Source organism: Eurosta solidaginis, chromosome 2 (assembly GCF_040869045.1).
Source record: "Eurosta solidaginis isolate ZX-2024a chromosome 2, ASM4086904v1, whole genome shotgun sequence".
Taxonomy (NCBI): Eukaryota; Metazoa; Arthropoda; class Insecta; order Diptera; family Tephritidae; genus Eurosta; species Eurosta solidaginis.
Window position 1 is genome coordinate 25,532,417 of NC_090320.1, and position 19,332 is coordinate 25,551,748.

General features: G+C 39.7%; 2 protein-coding genes across 3 annotated transcripts in view; one reads left to right on the top strand and one right to left on the bottom strand.

Annotated features, from left to right (window-relative positions):
- LOC137239407 (congested-like trachea protein) overlaps window positions 1–19,332 on the top strand; it is a 31,816-nt gene that overhangs the window by 2,257 nt on the left and 10,227 nt on the right. For both annotated transcript variants that reach the window (XR_010949361.1, XM_067764695.1), the window contains exon 3: window positions 4,714–5,146. Coding sequence is in view for 1 of the 2 variants with exons in the window: in XM_067764695.1 (XP_067620796.1) it covers window positions 4,714–5,146 (433 nt within the window). In the remaining variant the exon portion in view is untranslated. The remainder of the gene's footprint in view (window positions 1–4,713; window positions 5,147–19,332) is intronic.
- On the bottom strand, window positions 7,136–18,071 carry LOC137239404 (insulin-like growth factor-binding protein complex acid labile subunit). The gene is made up of 4 exons (XM_067764673.1): window positions 17,802–18,071; window positions 16,071–16,641; window positions 9,480–10,336; window positions 7,136–8,103 (listed from the first exon to the last, which is right to left on the bottom strand). The coding sequence occupies exons 1-4, from the start codon at window positions 17,838–17,840 to the stop codon at window positions 7,270–7,272; spliced, it is 2,301 nt and encodes a 766-aa protein (XP_067620774.1). The 5' UTR covers window positions 17,841–18,071; the 3' UTR covers window positions 7,136–7,269.

Here is a 19,332-nt window from a genome sequence, read left to right on the forward strand (position 1 = left end):
AGAAATTAAACAAAAGTGGGGATAGGACACCACCCTGTGGCACCCCCTGTTTAATTCTCCTTGGTTTTGATGTTTCGTTTCTAAATTGCACCGATGCCTGCCGACCACCCAGATAATTTGCGGTCCACCTTTTAAGAAATGGGGGAAGGGTAGACCCTTCCAGGTCCTGCAGTAACGAGCCATGGTTGACCGTATCAAAAGCTTTTGATAGGTCTAGCGCTACGAGTACTGTTCTATGGTGGGGGTATTGATTTAAACCGCAATTTATCTGGGTGCTAATGGCATTTAGCGCGATGGTGGTGCTATGGAGTTTTCTGAAGCCATGCTGATGAGGGGCTAGCTGCAAATTTGCTTGGAAATAAGGGAGCAAAATGGCTTCAAGCGTCTTTGCCACTGGCGATAGGAGAGATATCGGACGATACGACTCACCTATGTTAGCTGGTTTCCCAGGCTTTAGTAGCGGGACCACCTTGGCCATTTTCCATTTCTCAGGTATAACAAAGGTGGAAAGAGACAGATTGAAGACATGCGCTAAATATTTGAACCCCTCTTTCCCTAGGTTTTTAAGCATCGGCATGGCTATGCCGTCTGGGCCCACTGCTTTGGATGGTTTAGCACGACCAATGGCGTCCTCAACCTCTTTAGCGGTGATGGTGATTGGTGACGCGCTGAATTTGTGTTTATGTGCGCGTCTATTGGCTCTCCGTCTATCTTTGTCGACCGTAGGATGCATTATATATTGTCGGCAGAAAGCGCTCGCGCATTTTTTCGCGTCCGACAGCACTTTGTTGCCAAAGGCGATGGAAACTTTGTCTTTGTGCTTAGTCGGATTCGATAGGGACTTTACGGTGGACCAAAGTTTACCCACACCGGTAGAGAGGTTACAACCTCTTAGGTGCTCCTCCCATTTCGCCCGCTTGTGTTCATCTACAAGCAATCTGATGCGTTGGTTTATATCCCTTATTTGGGGGTCGCCTGGGTCAAGCTGTCTTATAAGGTCACGTTCTCTAGCTAAGTTTGCGGCCTCCGCCGGGAAGTGGGGCCGGATTTCGGGAATTCTCCCGGCGGGAATGAAATGTGCCGAGGCGGATTTAATGACCTTACGGACGGCACGCTCCCCTTGGCGGGCATCAGTCGGGATAGGGAGGGCAGCTAGGCGGCTGTCTGTGAAGGATTTATATTCTTCCCACTTTCCTTTTTTGAAGTTTATGAAAGTTCGTTTTTCAGTGACGATGAAATCGGCGTTACGCTCAAGCGAAATAAGTATGGGCAGGTGGTCAGATGCCAATGTTACCATCGGCTGCCAGTTGACGCAGTTTACGAGTTCTGCGCTCACGATTGAGATATCTGGCGAGCTGTGACAGCTTCCTACCACACGTGTGGGGGCGTCTCCGTTTATTGTGCAGAACGTCGTTTCTTCTATTTGATCCGCCAACATCTCACCCCTACTGTCCGCCCGCAAGTTTGAATGCCATAGATCATGATGGGCATTGAAATCGCCTAAGATAATGCGATTGTTGCCAGTGAGTAAGGCCCTGATATTAGGGAGGTATCCACTGGGGCAACAGGTGGCAGGAGGGATGTAGATGTTGATGATTTCTAGGTTTGCATCGCCTGACCGGACAGATAGGCCTTGACGTTCTAAGACATTGTCCCTGCGGTCGATGCCAGGATCAAATATATAATATTGCACAGAGTGGTGTATGATAAACGCGAGACCGCCTCCATTTCCGCTCTCGCGGTCTTTCCTGTGGACGTTATACCCAGAGCAGGTCTGCAATGCAGATCTTGCTGTGAGTTTAGTCTCTTGAATCGCAGCAATGCGGATGTTGTGCCGCTTCATGAAATCGACTATCTCCGTAATCTTCCCAGTTAGTCCATTACAGTTTAACTGCAGAATTCTGAAGTGCATAAGGGGAGACGTCGCCACTCTGGGGGTAAGTGACGGGTGACTACGCCTGGGTTGGCGAAGGCCAGGACGCAATTGCTGTTGTGGCCCTAGGACTGGGCGTCCTTGGGCAAGCATTGGGGTACCCGGATGATTTGGGTTTGCGACCTGGCAACATGACGCCATGAAACCCGTCGGGGGGTTGCCGTCGCGGAGACCAGAACATCTAGGGAAGTGGCACCACCCAAGGCAGGAGCTGCATTGGGCGGATGTCGCAAACATATATATTCTGTGATGGCAAACGGTGCAAACGGAGGTAGGGACTAAGAGTCTGTTTCCCTGACCTACACGATTGCTGCCGGAAAAGAGGGGGGGGAAAGACGGGGGCAGGGGCTGTTGCTCAGCATTGCTTCCGACTCTACTACGAAGATTGTAGTTATGAGTGGTAGCAGCTGTTTGAGTTGTTGGCGCCGTGTGGCGCGAGCAGCAGCGGGTGCTTGTTGTGGCTTGCTGAGCAGCGGGGCTGCTGGAAGGTAGTGGGGGGGGGGGGCGCTTAGACGTAGACTACGGGACGCCCTTGGCCGTGAACAGCAAGGAGCCACAAAAGATTTATAAAAGTTACGTGGACGTCGGGTTTTGGGATCAAGCCCAGAACAACCTGTCCGATGCAACCATCCCTTGCACGAGACACACTGAACAGAGTATGACCGTCCTAAAAAGATTCTTTTCCGGCAGATGCAGCAAAACCATTTCTCAGGACCGGGGTCAGGAGACGGACCCGGATTGGATTCGGTGCCTTCCCGGAGTAAGAGAATATGGAGCAGTCCTGCTGCAAGGAGCTGCTGGGAGGATGACAATTTGTGGGAGGGACGAAACAAATTAGATGGGGTCACACTGAAATGACAGTCCTTGGTCGGGAAAAATCCCGAGTCGCTCCGGTACATAGAACCGACTGCCTTGGGAAGCGACGACCACTCGTCACATCCAACAGCTATACAATATCTGATACTTTTCTCAATATTTTTACAGAATAGTAGAGGGAAATAAAACTTACCTTGAAGTATTGAGAGAGATAAAGAGACAGTTCTAATGGTTGCTGAAATTTTCGAAATAAATAGATTGCTCCTGCGGCGAAAATTATCTAGGCAGCACATATAAGCTTGGATATGAATGCATTAGAGTCAATGTTTACAGCCGAAAATGTATATATATTTATATATATATATATATATTTATATATATATATATTTATATATATATATATATTTATATATATAGTTTGCTAGTGCATGAAGTTAATGAACAGGCAGAACATCTTCCTAAACGGAGAGGTACTACAACATTCTATTGTCCAGAGCCTTTATGAGGGCTATCCAACGCACACTTTAGGAAAACAGTGAATAACTGGGAAAAAATAATTATTCAGGCAGCACTTAGTTTACTACTTAGGACAAAGGCAGGCTACATTTTTTATACTCGCAACAAAACAAGTATTAACCAAATTCAAAAATTTAAGCAGAAGAGTGCTTCGAATTTCACTGGGTAAGATATGGCCATAGTGGATTAAGAGGCGTAGATTATACCTAAGCAGCGACTAAAATCTACAGAATTGAAAGTTTGAGGGGTGAATAACCTGCAAGTTTTAGTACATGACACCAACCATCATTCCATGCAATGTGGAACCAAAGCCTCTAATACCCTTATCTCATTGTTCGACCCCTGTTAACACAGATAGTTCTCTCGAACTCACGCTAGAGGATATTGTTGACAATTTGGAAGTGTTGTTGTTGTATTAACGATAAAGACACTCCTGGGGAGTGTTATCGATGATGATGGTCCTTTGCCGGATATAGATCCGGTACGCTCCCGTAAAAAAACACCATTAAGGCACTAGCCCGACCATCAGAACGATTTACATGACAACATCAAACCTTCAGGCCATACTCTCTCTCCACCCCCTAGTTCCATGAGGAGCTTGGGGTCGCCAGAGCCTCGTCTGTTAATGGAACAGGATTCGCCGCGGGTAGGTGAGGTTGACAATTGGGTTGGATAATAGAATTGACAAAGGAAACTTGTTGGAAATTATTTTCCGAAGGACAACAAGCCACTTCCCAACGTTCTCCAGCTTGTTCATGAACAATTTTAATTTGTTGTCCACATGTTTCTTCATTATTCTTAACATACAAATCAATGCAATCCTTAAAATTCTTTACAGGCAACTTTTTGCCATTCAAATACACACCCACAAGTTTTGTTGCCGCAGCTATATCATAAGCCCGACGGCTCATTAGTGCAACAATCCATTTTGAACTTGGTTAAGTCAGGACTAAAAGTAATTCTCGTGAAATCGGTCTATATATTGCGCTGGCAACCCCTTGAGAGGGTTGCGCTACACAACCCCTTGAATCCCACAATTTGGGAGTGATCGCACCTATCGGAGGGGGAAGCCCTGCTAAAACAGCAGCACTGCCGGATCGGGCCGAATTTATGCTCGGCAAGGGACTGTCTTTTTATGCAACCCGCTAAACATTTGGAAGATTTTTTTGCGATTACAATAACTGTTACCACAACAACATACAGGAAACTGTCGCTTTTGAGAATAGGGCGATGTAATGCCGGTTCATATCCTTTGCGAATACATTGCTCTGTGGTCGCAGCGTATGAAGGCTTAGTGATATTAATAATATCTTATGATTCGGTGGACTTTGTATAGTATCCAGAATGTGTGTATGTATTATTAAAACATTATAATAATTAGGAAATCCAGCACCAACTCTCAAATAAAATTTTTAGTAAACTAAAATTTGTTGTTTTTTTTTTTCTAGGTTCGCCTCCAAACAATGCCCAACCCCGCTCCCGGTCAACAGCCCTTGTACAAGGGTACTTTCGATTGTGCTGCCAAAACTATAAAGAATGAAGGCATCACTGGCCTATACAAAGGTATGACTGCACCACTCACAGGTGTAGCGCCCATATTTGCGTTATGCTTTGCTGGTTATGCATTGGGTAAACGCGTGCAACAAACAGGTGAAAATGCAAAGCTAACATATACACAAATTGGAATTGCTGGCTCTTTTTCCGGCTTGATGTCAACCGTTATTACAGCGCCTGGTGAACGTATTAAATGCTTATTACAAGTGCAGCAAGCGTCAGGTGGCGAACGTAAATACAAGGGTATGTTAGATACAGCCTCGAAATTGTACAAGGAAGGCGGTATTCGTAGCTTATACAAAGGGAGCTGTGCGACGCTGTTGCGTGGTAAGTGAATTATGTATGTATGTGGGTATGGGACGTGGTGGTTGTTATGTGCTTAATGGTATTGAATTTTAATTTTTGCTAACTAATTCATTATTAACCTATTAATTACCCAACATACCTATGCATCCAATTGATGTGCCATTAGTTTTGAAACTCACTCTTTATTTGTTAAATTTTAGAGTTACTTAACAGTTTTTATATCAATTTTCCTTTATTTGATCAAACGAAAACTGTAAGGGAGCGAAGCAAACAAGCTCACACAATAAATATGAATCGCTACAACAACATGTGGGACGTAAACTAAGATCAAGCATAATAATTAGCTGTCTTATATATAGATATATATATATATATATATATATGGGGTATTCCATCCCATTTCGACCAATTTTGAACCCGACCCCTTTAGAATTGGCTGAAAGTTTTTCTTTTTTTTCTAGCTTACGAAAGACGTTTTTCAGAAGTTTTTCAAATTTTTTCATCCAACTCAAAAAAAGTTATGAATTTTTAAAAAAAACACCGTTTTTTTGTTTTCAAAATGCTATAACTTTTTCAAAAATTGACCGTTTGGGATCTTTTTTTTTTTAAATTTGTTTTTAAATATACTTTTCGGAAAAAATTCAAAAAAATTTTTAAAGATTTTAATTTTCCAGTTTTTCGAGATTTCTCGAATTTCGCCTTTTTTTTTCTAATCCCGGAGTGGGCCGAGAATTTTTTTTTTTTTTTGTATTTTTACCGAAAAGTACATTTAAAAACATATTAAAAAAAAAATGATCCTAAGCGGTCAATTTTTGAAAAAGTTATAGCATTTCGAAAAAAACACCGTTTTCCAACTCAAAATAAGTTTTAACTATTCAGTTTGAATTGACCTTGTAATCATGACACAAAAATGTTCGGACGTTACGTTACGGACGTTACAAATAAGCTCCTCCAATGTAAATTATAAAATAAACGGGTTTAAGATCGCGGGTTCGAATCGAGCTCAAGGCCTAACAATAATTTTTTATCATTATTATTGTTATGATAAATTTTTTCTTAATTGAAAAAATTTTTAAATTAGAATAGAAGAAAGAAAAAATTTAGACAACTGCCAAAGCTCGTTGTATAGATCCATTTCGGGAACTGCTAAATTCCTTCATCGGCAACGTTTAGACGCCTCTGCTATAACCATTCAGCCATCACAGCGGCTTTTTGTTTGTCTTCATTAATCCTACTTCTATTCTGGTTCGTGCCAATTGATATTCACAACACTGCGACATCTGTTGCAGAATGGATGTGAAAATTGGACTTGTTTGATGGCAATGCTGCCATAGTGTCATATTTTATTGACACTTTTTTCCCCGTGCTCTGGGATGTATTAACAATTTTTGTTGTTATATCGGCCTACTGATTTTAAGATCGCGGGTTCGAATCGAGCTCAAGGCCTAACAATAATTTTTTATCATTATTTATGTTATGATAAATTTTTTCTTAATTGAAAAAATTTTTAAATTAGAATAGAAGAAAGAAAAAATTTAGACAACTGCCAAAGCTCGTTGTATAGATCCATTTCGGGAACTGCTAAATTCCTTCATCGGCAACGTTTAGGCGCCGCTGCTATAACCATTCAGCCATCACAGCACGAACCAGAATAGAAGTAGGATTAATGAAGACAAACAAAAAACCGCTGTGAAACATTTTTTTTTTACTTCTGGTTGACCATTTTAAGGATTTACCCATATCGGGAATATTTCGGAACGAACTCGAAGTTAGTTTGGGACTATTTCAGGCTTATTCCGGGACTATTTTTGTACTGTTTACGGGTTGTGATCAAAATGATTTCAGAACTGTGTCAGAGATGTTTCCGGATTATATTCGGGGAGCAACCTTATCGCTACAACAAAAACAACAACAACATCATAATCAGCCCTACTGAAACGATCATACGTGACACTAAAATTGTCTGGTCTCCCAATCGTGACGTTTAGTGGTAGATGATAGAAACCCATTAAAAAAACGTTGATTATATTTATTATTTCTACTTTTTTTACTTAGCACTACATATTAAAATCTAAGCACAAATCAAAAGGGAATTATTGATATAATTAATTATTGGCATACCGCAAAATCTCGTCTCAACTAATCTATATTTCATTTGATATAATATCATCCTCAGCATCTAACGTATGCTCTACACGCTTTGGACGTCGTTCTTGTTGTAGCAATGCATTCATCAATAAATTGCCAACAACATCGAACTTTGCACTTTTATCACGGAATTGATTTGATGTATTCCGCGCATAATTTTTGTTTGTTCTCAACTTCAATTGATTCTCTTCAATTTTACGCCAATGTGGCATGCGTTGTTTAAGTTCCAATACATTATTGCTATTATGATGTGAACGTTGTTGTTGTGATACCACGACATGACCCGTTCCGCATTTCAATTGTTTACGCAATACATAGAAGACACTGCGTTGATTGTGATTGGCGCAACGTGGCGCAAAACGATTGTCATAGACGTAACTATCAACGCGACGACATGAAATTTGTTTACCACTTGCGTAATCAGTAATACAACGTTTTGAGCGTGGACCACGTTCTTGATTGGTAATTTTTGGACGCCAATTATTCATGTCACAATTACATTCCCAAGGATTTTCAATTAAACGCGCCAAACGTAAACGTGGCAGTAGAAAGAATGAGATTGGCAAAGCGCGTAGTTGATTGCCTTGCAAATAAATCTCTTCCAGATTGGATTGATCATCTAGTAGGCCGGGCGGAAAGTATGAAATATTATTGTACGATAGATCGAGTACCTCCAAGCTCTCGCAATCCATTAATGCATCCATGGAGATTTCCTGTATGCCACAATGGCTAAGCTCGAGTTCACGCAGCTTGACAAGACCGGCAAATGCATCAAACTCGATGGAACGTATTTTGCCACGCAGAGTGAGTTTTTCGAGTGATGTTAAGCCCTTTTGAAAGAGATGAAAAAATTTAATCAAATAATATTAAAAAAAGGCAGTGGTTTGCTACGTAAGTCCTGTTACAATACCAGACAAATATTAGATTGTTCCTATTTTATGCCTTTTACCGACTAGCACTGTAAAATAATTTTTGTCAAATTGTTGTGCTGGGATGAATTGCCTAATAAATACAAATACTGGGAAACCTCTGTGTTTCCACAGAGGGGTAACTTTTCATGTTCATAGGAGGTGTGTACAAGAGTATAAAGAACTGTGACATTGAACCAGATATTGATTGCTTGATGAACATCAAATTATTAGGACTGTTGATGGTAGGAATGTACAATATTCAGGTGGTGAAGACTTTGTCCGAGGTTCTGGCTGAAGAACACGACAAATGACATACATTACGGTATTTATATCCCTCAGGGAGTATGTTTGGGTCATAGCAATAGCAAAATGACCTTTCCTGCAGTCGGTATGACTATCAGACAAGGACCAAATACTGCTATAAGAAAAACTACTCGATACTTCGAAACCGACATTGCAAAAACCACCGGTGCTAGCAGCGTCTGGTACTAGACCGACTGACTGCCTTGCGAATTATGTATTACCCTTGAACCTTCGGGTCGGTAAATTTTGTTCGCCCCTTACGATAGTTATGACTACCGCTGGAATAGTTTAAGCCCCTTAATGCCCTGGTAAGTCTTGAAAGTGTTGTTCGTTTAGAAGACATTCTAAAGATCAGATACTACTAATAGGTCCTTTAAGAGTGGTTGTATTGATCGAGGACGTAGCTTCCAACATGAGCTAGGAAACTCAGTTGTTGTTGTAGCGATAAGGTTGCTCTCCGAAGGATTTGGAGAGTGTTATCGATGTGATGGTCCTTTGCCGGATACAGATCCGGTACGCTCCGGTAACACAGCACCATTAAGGTGCTAGCCCGACCATTTCGGGAAAGATTTATGTAGATTTACGTAGAGTAAAAAAAATGTTGATGAAATTATAGCTTCAAAGGACGTTGAGTACATTGCTATAGCTCACCATGTTTAGAACTAAACATTTGTCGACTGCAAGGAATTTTTCAGATTGAATGAAAGAATCGAAACATGGCTTCGCTTCACTCCTTCGCTCATTTTGCCACGTTAGGTAAATGGACGACGATAATTTGGCTCAGAGGTATTCCTCTCAAACCCAACTGTATTAGCAGCTGAGGAGAGAGGCTCACACGCAATTGGCCAAAATGGATAGAGGGTGATTTCGTCTCACTTTGGTGTCTAATTGAAAAGGGGATGAAGAGCGAAATAATGATAATTATGAGTAGTTATCCTAAATTGAAGTAGCAGCCCACGTAGGTGTTTCCAAAAACCTATTTCATCACTCACCTTAAACATATTTTGCTCCAAACTCCCAATTGACACATTACCAATATGCAGCGTTTCCAATTGCAACAACGAATCGAATGGTTGATTATTACGTAACATCAGCGGCGTCACAAGCGAATCAAAGTCCATGGCGCGTGTTGAATTCATAACCCAAAAACTAGCAGGCAATATATAACGTAACGGATTATTGCGAAAATCAATGCATACCATTTTCGGAAATGGCGGGAAACTACGCTCACTCAATTTCTCCAAACGATTATTACTTAAATCGAGCGTTTGCAGCTCCAACAAACCAGCGAGCGCACGATAATGTATATCACGTATAGAATTTTGAGCCAACGATAAAGTTTGTATATGCATGGCGCCATAAAATGAAAAGGGTGGCACCTCTACTATGCCATTGCGTTCAAGCGATAAATGTTCCAAAGCCTTCAGGCCATCAAACATTTCCCATTGTAATTGATTCAACTCACAGCCATGTATGCGCAAGACTTCCAAATGTTCCCAACCATAGAATGTGGGCATGCGCGCTTTGATGAGCTCCTGCTTGTACAAATCATAGGGTAATATATACTCGTCATCTTCACCATCTAATGGCGCAAAAGCAATGCTATTACCATCTGCATCTACGTCATCGTAAGCTTCACTGCGTGGCTTATAATCGAAGCTATCTTTTGGATGTATGGGATTTTTGGGACGTTTGAAGGCATCACTGCCCAGTAGCGTAACCGATTCGAAGTTGGCGTGTTGTAGAAAACTCAGCGGTTCGTCAAAGTAGAGACGCAATGAGCGATTAAGACCACCGCGCACTTCCAATGTGGTTAGTTGGTTTAGCGGCTTCAAGGTGCTGAGATTAACTGTCAAAAGAGAGAGTAAAAGAGACAAAACAAGTTTTTGCAATTAGGAAAAAATAATATATTATAAGCGGCGTTGTTGTTGTTGTTGTTGTTCTAGCGATAAGGTTACTTCCCGAAGGCTTTGGGGAGTGTTATCGATGTGATGGTCCTTTGCCGGATACAGATCCGATACGCTCCGGTAACACAGCTCCATTAAGGTGCTAGCCCGACCATCTCGGGAACGATTTATATGGCCACATAAAACCTTCAGGCCATCCCTCCCTCCCCACCCCCAAGTTCTATGAGGAGCTTGGGGTCGCCAGAGCCTCGTCTGTTAGTGAAACGGGATTCGCCGCTCGAAAGTGAGGTTGACAATTGGGTTTGGAGAATCTATATATTGCGCTGGCAACCTGAAAAGGTTGCGCTACACAACCCCTTGAATCTGGTATTTTAGTCGCCTCTTACGACAGGCATACCATAGTGGGGTCGCCCTAGGCAGTGATTTGGCAAACACTCCGAGTATATTTCTGCCATGAAAAGCTTCTCAGTGAAAATTTATCTGCTTTGCAGATTTAATTTAATTTTAATTTATTTATTATTACGGCTGTTTAGGCCTAAAACTTAAACTACTAAGTACAATTCATTATTATATAATTTTTATTTCTATTGAATATGCTGTTGGAATGCCATGTGATTCCGATCAGCATATTTACTGGCGTAACAAACGGACGAGTCTGGGAGCCAGTCATTTAAGGAAGGTTGGAAAGGACGCGTTTCCAATCCTCCAGGGCTCCCAGCTTAAGGCAACAAAATTTGGAACTTATATTTTTCAATTATATTTGTATTTTAAGCTGTCGGAATGTATTGGTCTCCGATCAACACAGCTAAACATGTCTTTGGATGTTGGAAATTGAAGTGTACCCAATCACCCCTCAACTTTGTTTAGTAAAGACGCTGTCGGAACGCATGAAGATTCCGATCAGCACATCTCAAAATATATTGGAAGGTTGAAAAGGACGTGTTTCCAATCCCCTGCTCCAACTTTTGTTTGACCTTATTTTGGTTACACATCATATAATTTTATTGTTATATTAATGCTGTCGGAATGCGAGTGATCCTGATCAGCAACAGTAAATATAGGCTGAAAATACCGAATTCCAGAGACATTTGTTGTTGGAACTGTCTGGAGTTACAGGTGGCGACTGATTTTCTTTTCCTTAGGGCCGGGTGCATTGTATTTTGCTGCTACCAGTATTACCATTCCCTTTTCGCGCTCCAGTATCGGTATGTCATGTAAAAAATAAAAGAAAAAAAAACTTTATCTTATTGGAAGGGTTTTACAATGCTCCAATAAACTTTTTTTAAAGGTTTTGAAGTTATTCCTACTTTTTATGTGATTAGGAAGTTCATTGAAATATTTCAGGCCCTTATAAAATATATGGATGGATAGATGCCGTTCGGAGTCGACGAGAAACATGTAGCTCCTGTCCCGTCAATTTGTAGGAAAAATCAAAAGAATCTCTTTGGAGATATGTCCCGCCCAAATGAGAAGAAATTTTGAACGATAAACTAAAACGGAAACCACCCGTTACGTTTAAAAAAGGAAAATAAGATAGGAACGAAACCGGGGGCAGCTGTTTCGGTTATACATTTCTTCCGGGAGTCGGATTCAAACCGCGCTCTGGCGAATAATTTATTGAAAGAAGCCAAAACCAATTTATGTTTGGAAAAACGAGACTGGATTTCGTTTCAAGCTCGAAGGCGTGGAAAAGCGAAAGAAGAACCGAAACGAAATCGACGTATATTTGAAGATTGAAACCAAAACTAGAATGAATCGAATTATGTTTGAAGAAATAAACGGAAACTAAAACAAAGCTGAATTTTTTCTGAAGAACGAAACTTTGTTTCCAAAACGATAATGAAATCAGAACTTAACCAGATGGCGTAAAACAAATTATGTTGTAAATTGAAAGCAAATCAAGAACGAAGCGAAATATGTTTGAAAAATTAAACCAAAAATTGACGCGAAACGAAATTTCGTTCGAAAAACGAAAGCAAAATAAGAACGAAGCTGAAATACATATGTCTAAAGAAGAAAACTTAAACGTTACGAATAGAGCTTATGATATCTCGAACATGTTCGAGAAGAGATTTATCGCGAGTCTTGCCTTCTCGCGAGATTCTGGAATCTCGAATTACTAAGCCTACGCGAGCTTCTCGACATTCAACTTAATCGATTCATTGGCTGTTATATAGAGCTTACGATTTCTTCGGAAGCGCAAGCCAAAATGTCCGCAAAACCACAAGTAAAAACCCCGAAATGTATAGAATATTGCCAATGCAGCGACTGAAATGAAAGTCGTGAAGATCGCGAGTATTACGAGTAATTCGAGATTCGAGAATCTCGCGAGAAGCCGTGCTCTTGATGTCTCGTTGAAAAATAAAATATTGCGAACAAAATTATATGTATAATAAATGTGTTTTGAGTTAAATGTCATTGAAGTAATATAATCAACAAAAAAGTCACAAGTAAAAAAAAAGTGTATAAACACTGTCCATACAGCGATTAAGTAAGAATGTCGAGAAGCTCGCGAGATTTACGAGGATTTCGAGACACGAGACACGAGAAGTCGAGTTCTCGATTTCTCGGGTCTCGAAAATTACGCTTGTGTTCGAGAAAAATCGTAAGCTCTAGTTACGAAACCACGCTATGTTTGATGAAGGAAAAGGAAGCCGAAAGAGAACCGAATAATGTTCGAAGATTAAAACCAAAACCGTTACGAAACTGAATTGTGTTTGAGTAAGAGAGAAAGGAAAACTGTAACGAAACCAATTATATTTGAAGTGTATGAATGAAATTGAAACAAATCGAAACTGGAACGAAACCACCATTTTTTTCGATAGAGAAATCGGAACTAACCGAAAACCGTACGAAACTAAGCTACGTTTGGCGAAGGAAGCAGAAGCCGAAATGAAACCAAATTATTTTCGAAGATTAAAACTAAAATCGTCAGAAGCGAAAAAGAAATACCGTAACGAAACTGAATTATATTTGCAGCCAAATTATGTTGATGAATGAAAACGAAGGAGGAAAGCCGAATTATAATTGCTGAAACAAATCATGAAAATCGATACCTTCGATTGCGGTATCTTAAAACGGTATCTTGAACTTAAACAAAAACCACATGACGTTTGGAGAACGAAACAAATGCCGAAGTGAAACCGAAATATAATTGAAGATCGAAACTATGTGTGAGGAACGAAAGCAAAACAAGAACAAAACCAAATGGTATGAAGCCGAACTAGGTTTGACGAAGGAAACAAAATTCGAAATGGAACAAAATTATCTTTGAAGAGCGAAAATTTCGAAACGAACGCGCCTTTACTTTTTTATTTATTTTTATCTCGACTGTTTTTATCTAATTTACCATTTTTATAATACCTTATTCTACATCCTTTTTTATTACTTTTTTTCTTTCATTCGTTTTACCTAATTCTTTAACATTGTTTTAGTTTCTTTTGTTCTCGTCTCTATGATTTCATTCAATTTTATTGACATTGTTTCATTCCTTTTGCAATTTATTTTATTTTGCTTCATTATGGCTCGCTCTTTCCTTATCTGCTTAACATACAAAAACTTTTATTTACTTATCGTATTAAAAAAAAATATTTTAATTTTATTTTTTACTTTCTTTATATTAGGTCGGTTGAATGTTTGTCCGCTTTTCAGACAAATCTTGTAATCGATTTTTTAAGTAACTTTTCATTGAGCTCCAACTGTAAAACTTCACAGATACGATAAGACCCCGAGAAAATTTAAGAAAAGGAGAAAATAAAAATAAAATTAAACAAGTAAGGAAGGCTAAGTTCGGGTGTAACCGAACATTACATACTCAGCTAAGAGCTTTGGAGACAAAATAAGGAAAAATCACCATGTAGGAAAATGATCCTAGGGTAACCCTGGAATGTGTTTGGATGACATGGGTATCAAATGGAAGGTATTAAAGAGTATTTTAAAAGGGAATGGGCCGTAGTTCTATAGGTGGACGCCATTTCGGGATATCGCCATAAAGGTGGACCAGGAGTGACTCTAGAATGTGTTTGTACGATATGGGTATCAAATTAAAGGTATTAATGAGGGTTTTAAAAGGGAGTGGCTCTTACTTGTATATGTAAAGGCGTTTTCGAGATATCGACCAAAATGTGGACCAGGGTGACCCAGAACATCATCTGTCGGGTAAAGCTAATTTATTTATATATGTAATACTACAAACAGTATTCCCGCCAAGATTCCAAGAGCTTTTAATTTCGCCCTGCAGAACTTTTTCATTTTCTTCTAATTAATATGGTAGGTGTCACACCCATTTTACAAAGTTTTTTCTAAAGTTATATTTTGCGTCAACAAACCAATCCAATTACCATGTTTCATCCCTTTTTTCATATTTGGTATAGAATTATGGCATTTTTTTATTTTTCGTAATTTTCGATATCGAAAAAGTGAGCGTGGTCATAGTCGGATTTCGGCCATTTTTTATACCATGGTAAAGTGAGTTCAGATAGGTACGTGGACTAAGGTTAGTAAAGATATATCGATTTTGCTCAAGTTATCGTGTTAACGGCCGAGCGGAAGGACAGACGGTCGACTGTGTATAAAAACTGGGCGTGGCTTCAACCGATTTCGCCCATTTTCACAGAAAACAGTTATCGTCATAGAAGCTATGCCCTTACCAAATTTCACAAGCATTGGTGAATTTTCGTTCGACTTATGGCACTAAAAGTATTCTAGACAAATTAATTGAAAAAGGGCGGAGCCACGCCCATTTTGAAATTTTCTTTTATTTTGTATTTTGTTGCACCATATCATTACTGGAGTTGAATGTTGACATAATTTACTTATATACTGTAAAGATATTCAATTGTTTGTTAAAATTTGACTTTTAAAATTATTATTTTTAAAAAATGGGCGTGTTCGTTATCCCATTTTTCTAATTTTTATTTAGCACCCATATAGTAATAAGTGTAACGTTCCTGCCAAATTTCATCATGATATCTTCAACGATTGCCAAATTACAGCTTGCAAAACTTTTAAATTACCTTATTTTAAAAGTGGGAGGTGCCACGCCCATTGTCCAAAATTTTATTAATTTTCTATTCTGCGTCATAAGGTCAACGCATCTACTAATTTTCGTCGCTTTATCCGTCTTTAGTAATGAATTATCGCACTTCTTCGGTTTTTCGAAATTTTCGATATCGAAAAAGTGGGCGTGGTTATAGTCCGATTTCGTTCATTTAAATAGCGATCTGAGATGAGTGCCCAGCAACCTACATACCAAATTTCATGAAGATACCTCAAAATTTACTCAAGTTATCGTGTTTACGGACGGACGGACTTTTTTCGCCCAGATCATTTTGATATATATAAGTCTATATCTATCTCAATTAGTTTATGCCGTTACGGATTACCGTTATGCGAACAAAATTAGTATACTCTGTGAGCTCTGCTCTGCTGAGTATAAAAGCTTTACGCACTTCCTTTATATAAATGGACAAAAATCAGCGAAAAATGTCTCCTTTCTATTCTCCTTTATATTTTTACTTCTCATAAATATTTTTGCAATTTCTGTCAAAATTAAAAAATAAAGTATAGCAAGAATATATCTTTATATACGGAGACATTTTTTGCTGATTTTTGTCCATTTATATAAAGGAAGTGCTTAAAATTTTTTTATTTTATTTTTATTTTATATTAACTCACCGCTCTTATTCTGTCCACTGCTCGTATACAACAATATGAGCGCATGCAGATCGTGTGGCAGCGCATGTATCCACTCATCCACATTGGATTCCTCCTGCAGAATGCATGTAGCTTGTTTGATATAAGGATTTGTTAAATCCAAACCATCACTATCGCTCCCAGAGTCGGCTTCATTACTGCTGAATGCTCGCCCATAACCCCATTCATCGTCCTCATTTTCATCAGCCTTTGCACCACCATCGGGTCGACGTGCTTGCATATGTTGTATCCAACGCGATATGGACAATTCATCAAAGTGTGCATACTGACAAACACAACCCACTGGACATTTTAATGTATCAATTTCCAATTGTGGTTCAAGCGAATCGAATGGGGGCATTTCCGTTTGTTGTATCCGGTGCAATGCAATTTGTGTGTGTGCACTGTGGCGAGTTGGTGTTGGCGCTGCTGTATTGATAGACTTTTTGAGTTGATGTTGTTGTTTTTGTTGTTGGTGATGACTTTGATATTTTTTGTAATTTGTGATGTGTTGCTTGGCAGTGAGGCGTGCAGCATTCGTGCTGATGATTTGCTGATTAGGAGAAACGCAGTAAACGGGTAGAAGTATAAAATAATTACGCGAAAGCATTTTTTTGATTTGAAATGAATTCGATTCAAAATTTATAATATGAGATTGATTGGAACAGCCTAAAGCAGATATCTCTGCGTGACTGCACGCATGCTTACAGAGTAGCACTTTTAAGAACCACATAGAGATGAACGCAAGCGTGTGTATTACGACCTTTAGCGAGAATGTCTTTGGCCTCACCTTGGTTAGTAGGGAAATGGCAGATCGCGTGTCGGGCTGGAGAGTGCTTAGTGAGTTTTGTCCTGCCCAATGAAAGCGTTTAGGGGGAAGCGCAACTGCAATAATGGCCGCAATCACCGGTCACGTTCTTATATCTCTGCAATAGAGCCAGGAGGAGTAAATTATGGACAACGTGAGTTTGGAGATTGTCAAGTATGAAAACTCTCTCAAACAATCCAACATTCTTGGGGTACATGAGGGATGTGAGTGGTGGCTGGATGATGAGTTGCGCCGAATCCCTGACGATTTTGTTGGAAAATAGTTTTGCTGATACATTGGTTGCGCAGTAAACCTACACCAACACTGATTTCTTGCTCTGCAGGAATGTGGGTCATTCCCTTGTGAGAAAGTCAAACCATGTGGGAATCAATTCTTGCTAGCCTGACGGGCTGGGATAGCATACTTCAAAACTGTTCAGGGATCTCCCACCTCTGGTTGGACAGGATTTACACAAATTGTTTTAAAAGGGGGCTACAGTTACCAAAATTCCACAGTGCGGTAAGAGCTCCCACGTATCACCTAAGGATGTCAGACCAATCAATCTTTTGAGGTTTCTCCTAAAAACGTTGCAGCGCCTGATTGTTATTGGCGATCTGTACATAGAGGGAACAGGTTTACTCGCGGGTTACTGCCATCATCGCAGCATACGGTTTGGGTGGGCCAGCGGAATCGGCTCTACATTGGATTATAAAGCAAACAGAGTGACATTGGGCCACCATAGAACCCCTGGCTGGCTCTTGTTGAACTCATTTACTGACTTTCCAGGTACACTGGTCTATTTTAGGTATCACTTAGGGACGACTTATTCACAGTATTTCTTATATAGTTCAAAGAATAACTTTTGCACTTTATAAAAGTATTTTTTTTATCATTTTATTACTCACAATCAGCACAACAAGCGCCAGGACGATGTTCCATTTCATTTTCGTAACCCAATTTTTTCAGGTGTACGCCGAAAAAACGTGGACCTTTTCTTTGCACTTTTTACTCCAGCACTTGCAATTTATTTCCTAGCTTTAAATATCTCTTGTTCACATTACAATTGGATATTTTTTCTCAATAAATCGTACAATTTTTATTGGTCGAATGTTTTAAGAATATCTGCCCGCTGCGGTTAAGCGCCGTTTCTCTACTGCGCTGCCTCTCTACAAAAATTGTAAAGTTGTTTCGAAAACGATGTGATTAAATTTTGTGCTGCTCAATGATAAAGAAATAATATCCATAAATACACGCTACGTAGAACTTGTTTACAATACGAGGGTTACCTTTTATATTTTGCGCCTAATAATGAAAACACAATCAATTAAGGAAAATAGTTTTATTGCTTTTCAAAATATTCTCCATCCAAGTTCTGCATTCGCTCGAACCAATTTTCAAAGTACTTTTGTCACTCAGATGAGGCCACCTCTAAAACGAGCTGTTTGAAGGCTTCTACAGCTCCTTCAGGCGTTGAAAAACATTGACCTCGAATTTTTTTTTAATGTTCGGGAATAAAAAGAAATCATTAGGTGCCAAATCAGGGCTGTAAGGTAGATGACCCATCAATTCGAACTTTTGAGTCCTCAAAAACTCTCTTGTGTGAATCGATACGTGAGAGCTTGCATTGTCTTGGTGAAGAATGATTTTTCTTCGGCCATTGGTTTTCCTTAATTCTACAAAAACTTTTGGCAAACAAATGGTTATATACCACTCAGAATTGACCGTTTTAAGATTGTGGCGGCCACGTAGGAACTCGTTGTACCATCGTTTCACAGTGGCTAAGTGTGGTGATTCAACACCAAAAGTAGAAGTATGTTGATTGATGCACTCCTGTCTCAATAAGCCACGTCGAAAATCGTAGTAAATAATCGCACGAAAATGTTCACGAGTTAATTCCATTTTAGGCAATATGAATTTTTAAACTCCTTACAAATACAAACAAATAAAACTCGTTAGTGAAAACGTTATATGCAAGTTTATGGCAAAAAATACCAAACTTTACGATAAAAATATCTTATTACAGCTAAGCACATGTAGTGTTGTCAAGGCGCAAAATATAAAATGTAACCCTCGTAACAATACAAAAGCAACGCCATAAAGAAGGAAGTGGCGTGTATAAAGGATGCCGCTTATCGCCGTCAACAAATGAGTTCCAATTCAGTGCAAGCGCTGATTTTTTTTACATATTCCCCATACGAAAATACATCTCCCGAAAGCGTAATTATAGCACTGCAGAGAAGAGAAATTCAAGGCCCTCACCTGGGGAACAGCGCAGTTTAGGTTAATACCACGGGGGTTGTCCCCAGGGAGCAGTTCTGTCACCCCTTCTGTGGACCTTTGTGGTGGATGAACTCCTGCAAAGTCTATCAAAAAATGGTATGAGATGCCAGGGTAACGCGAATGATATAGGTATTATTGCAAGGGGTAAGTTCGAGA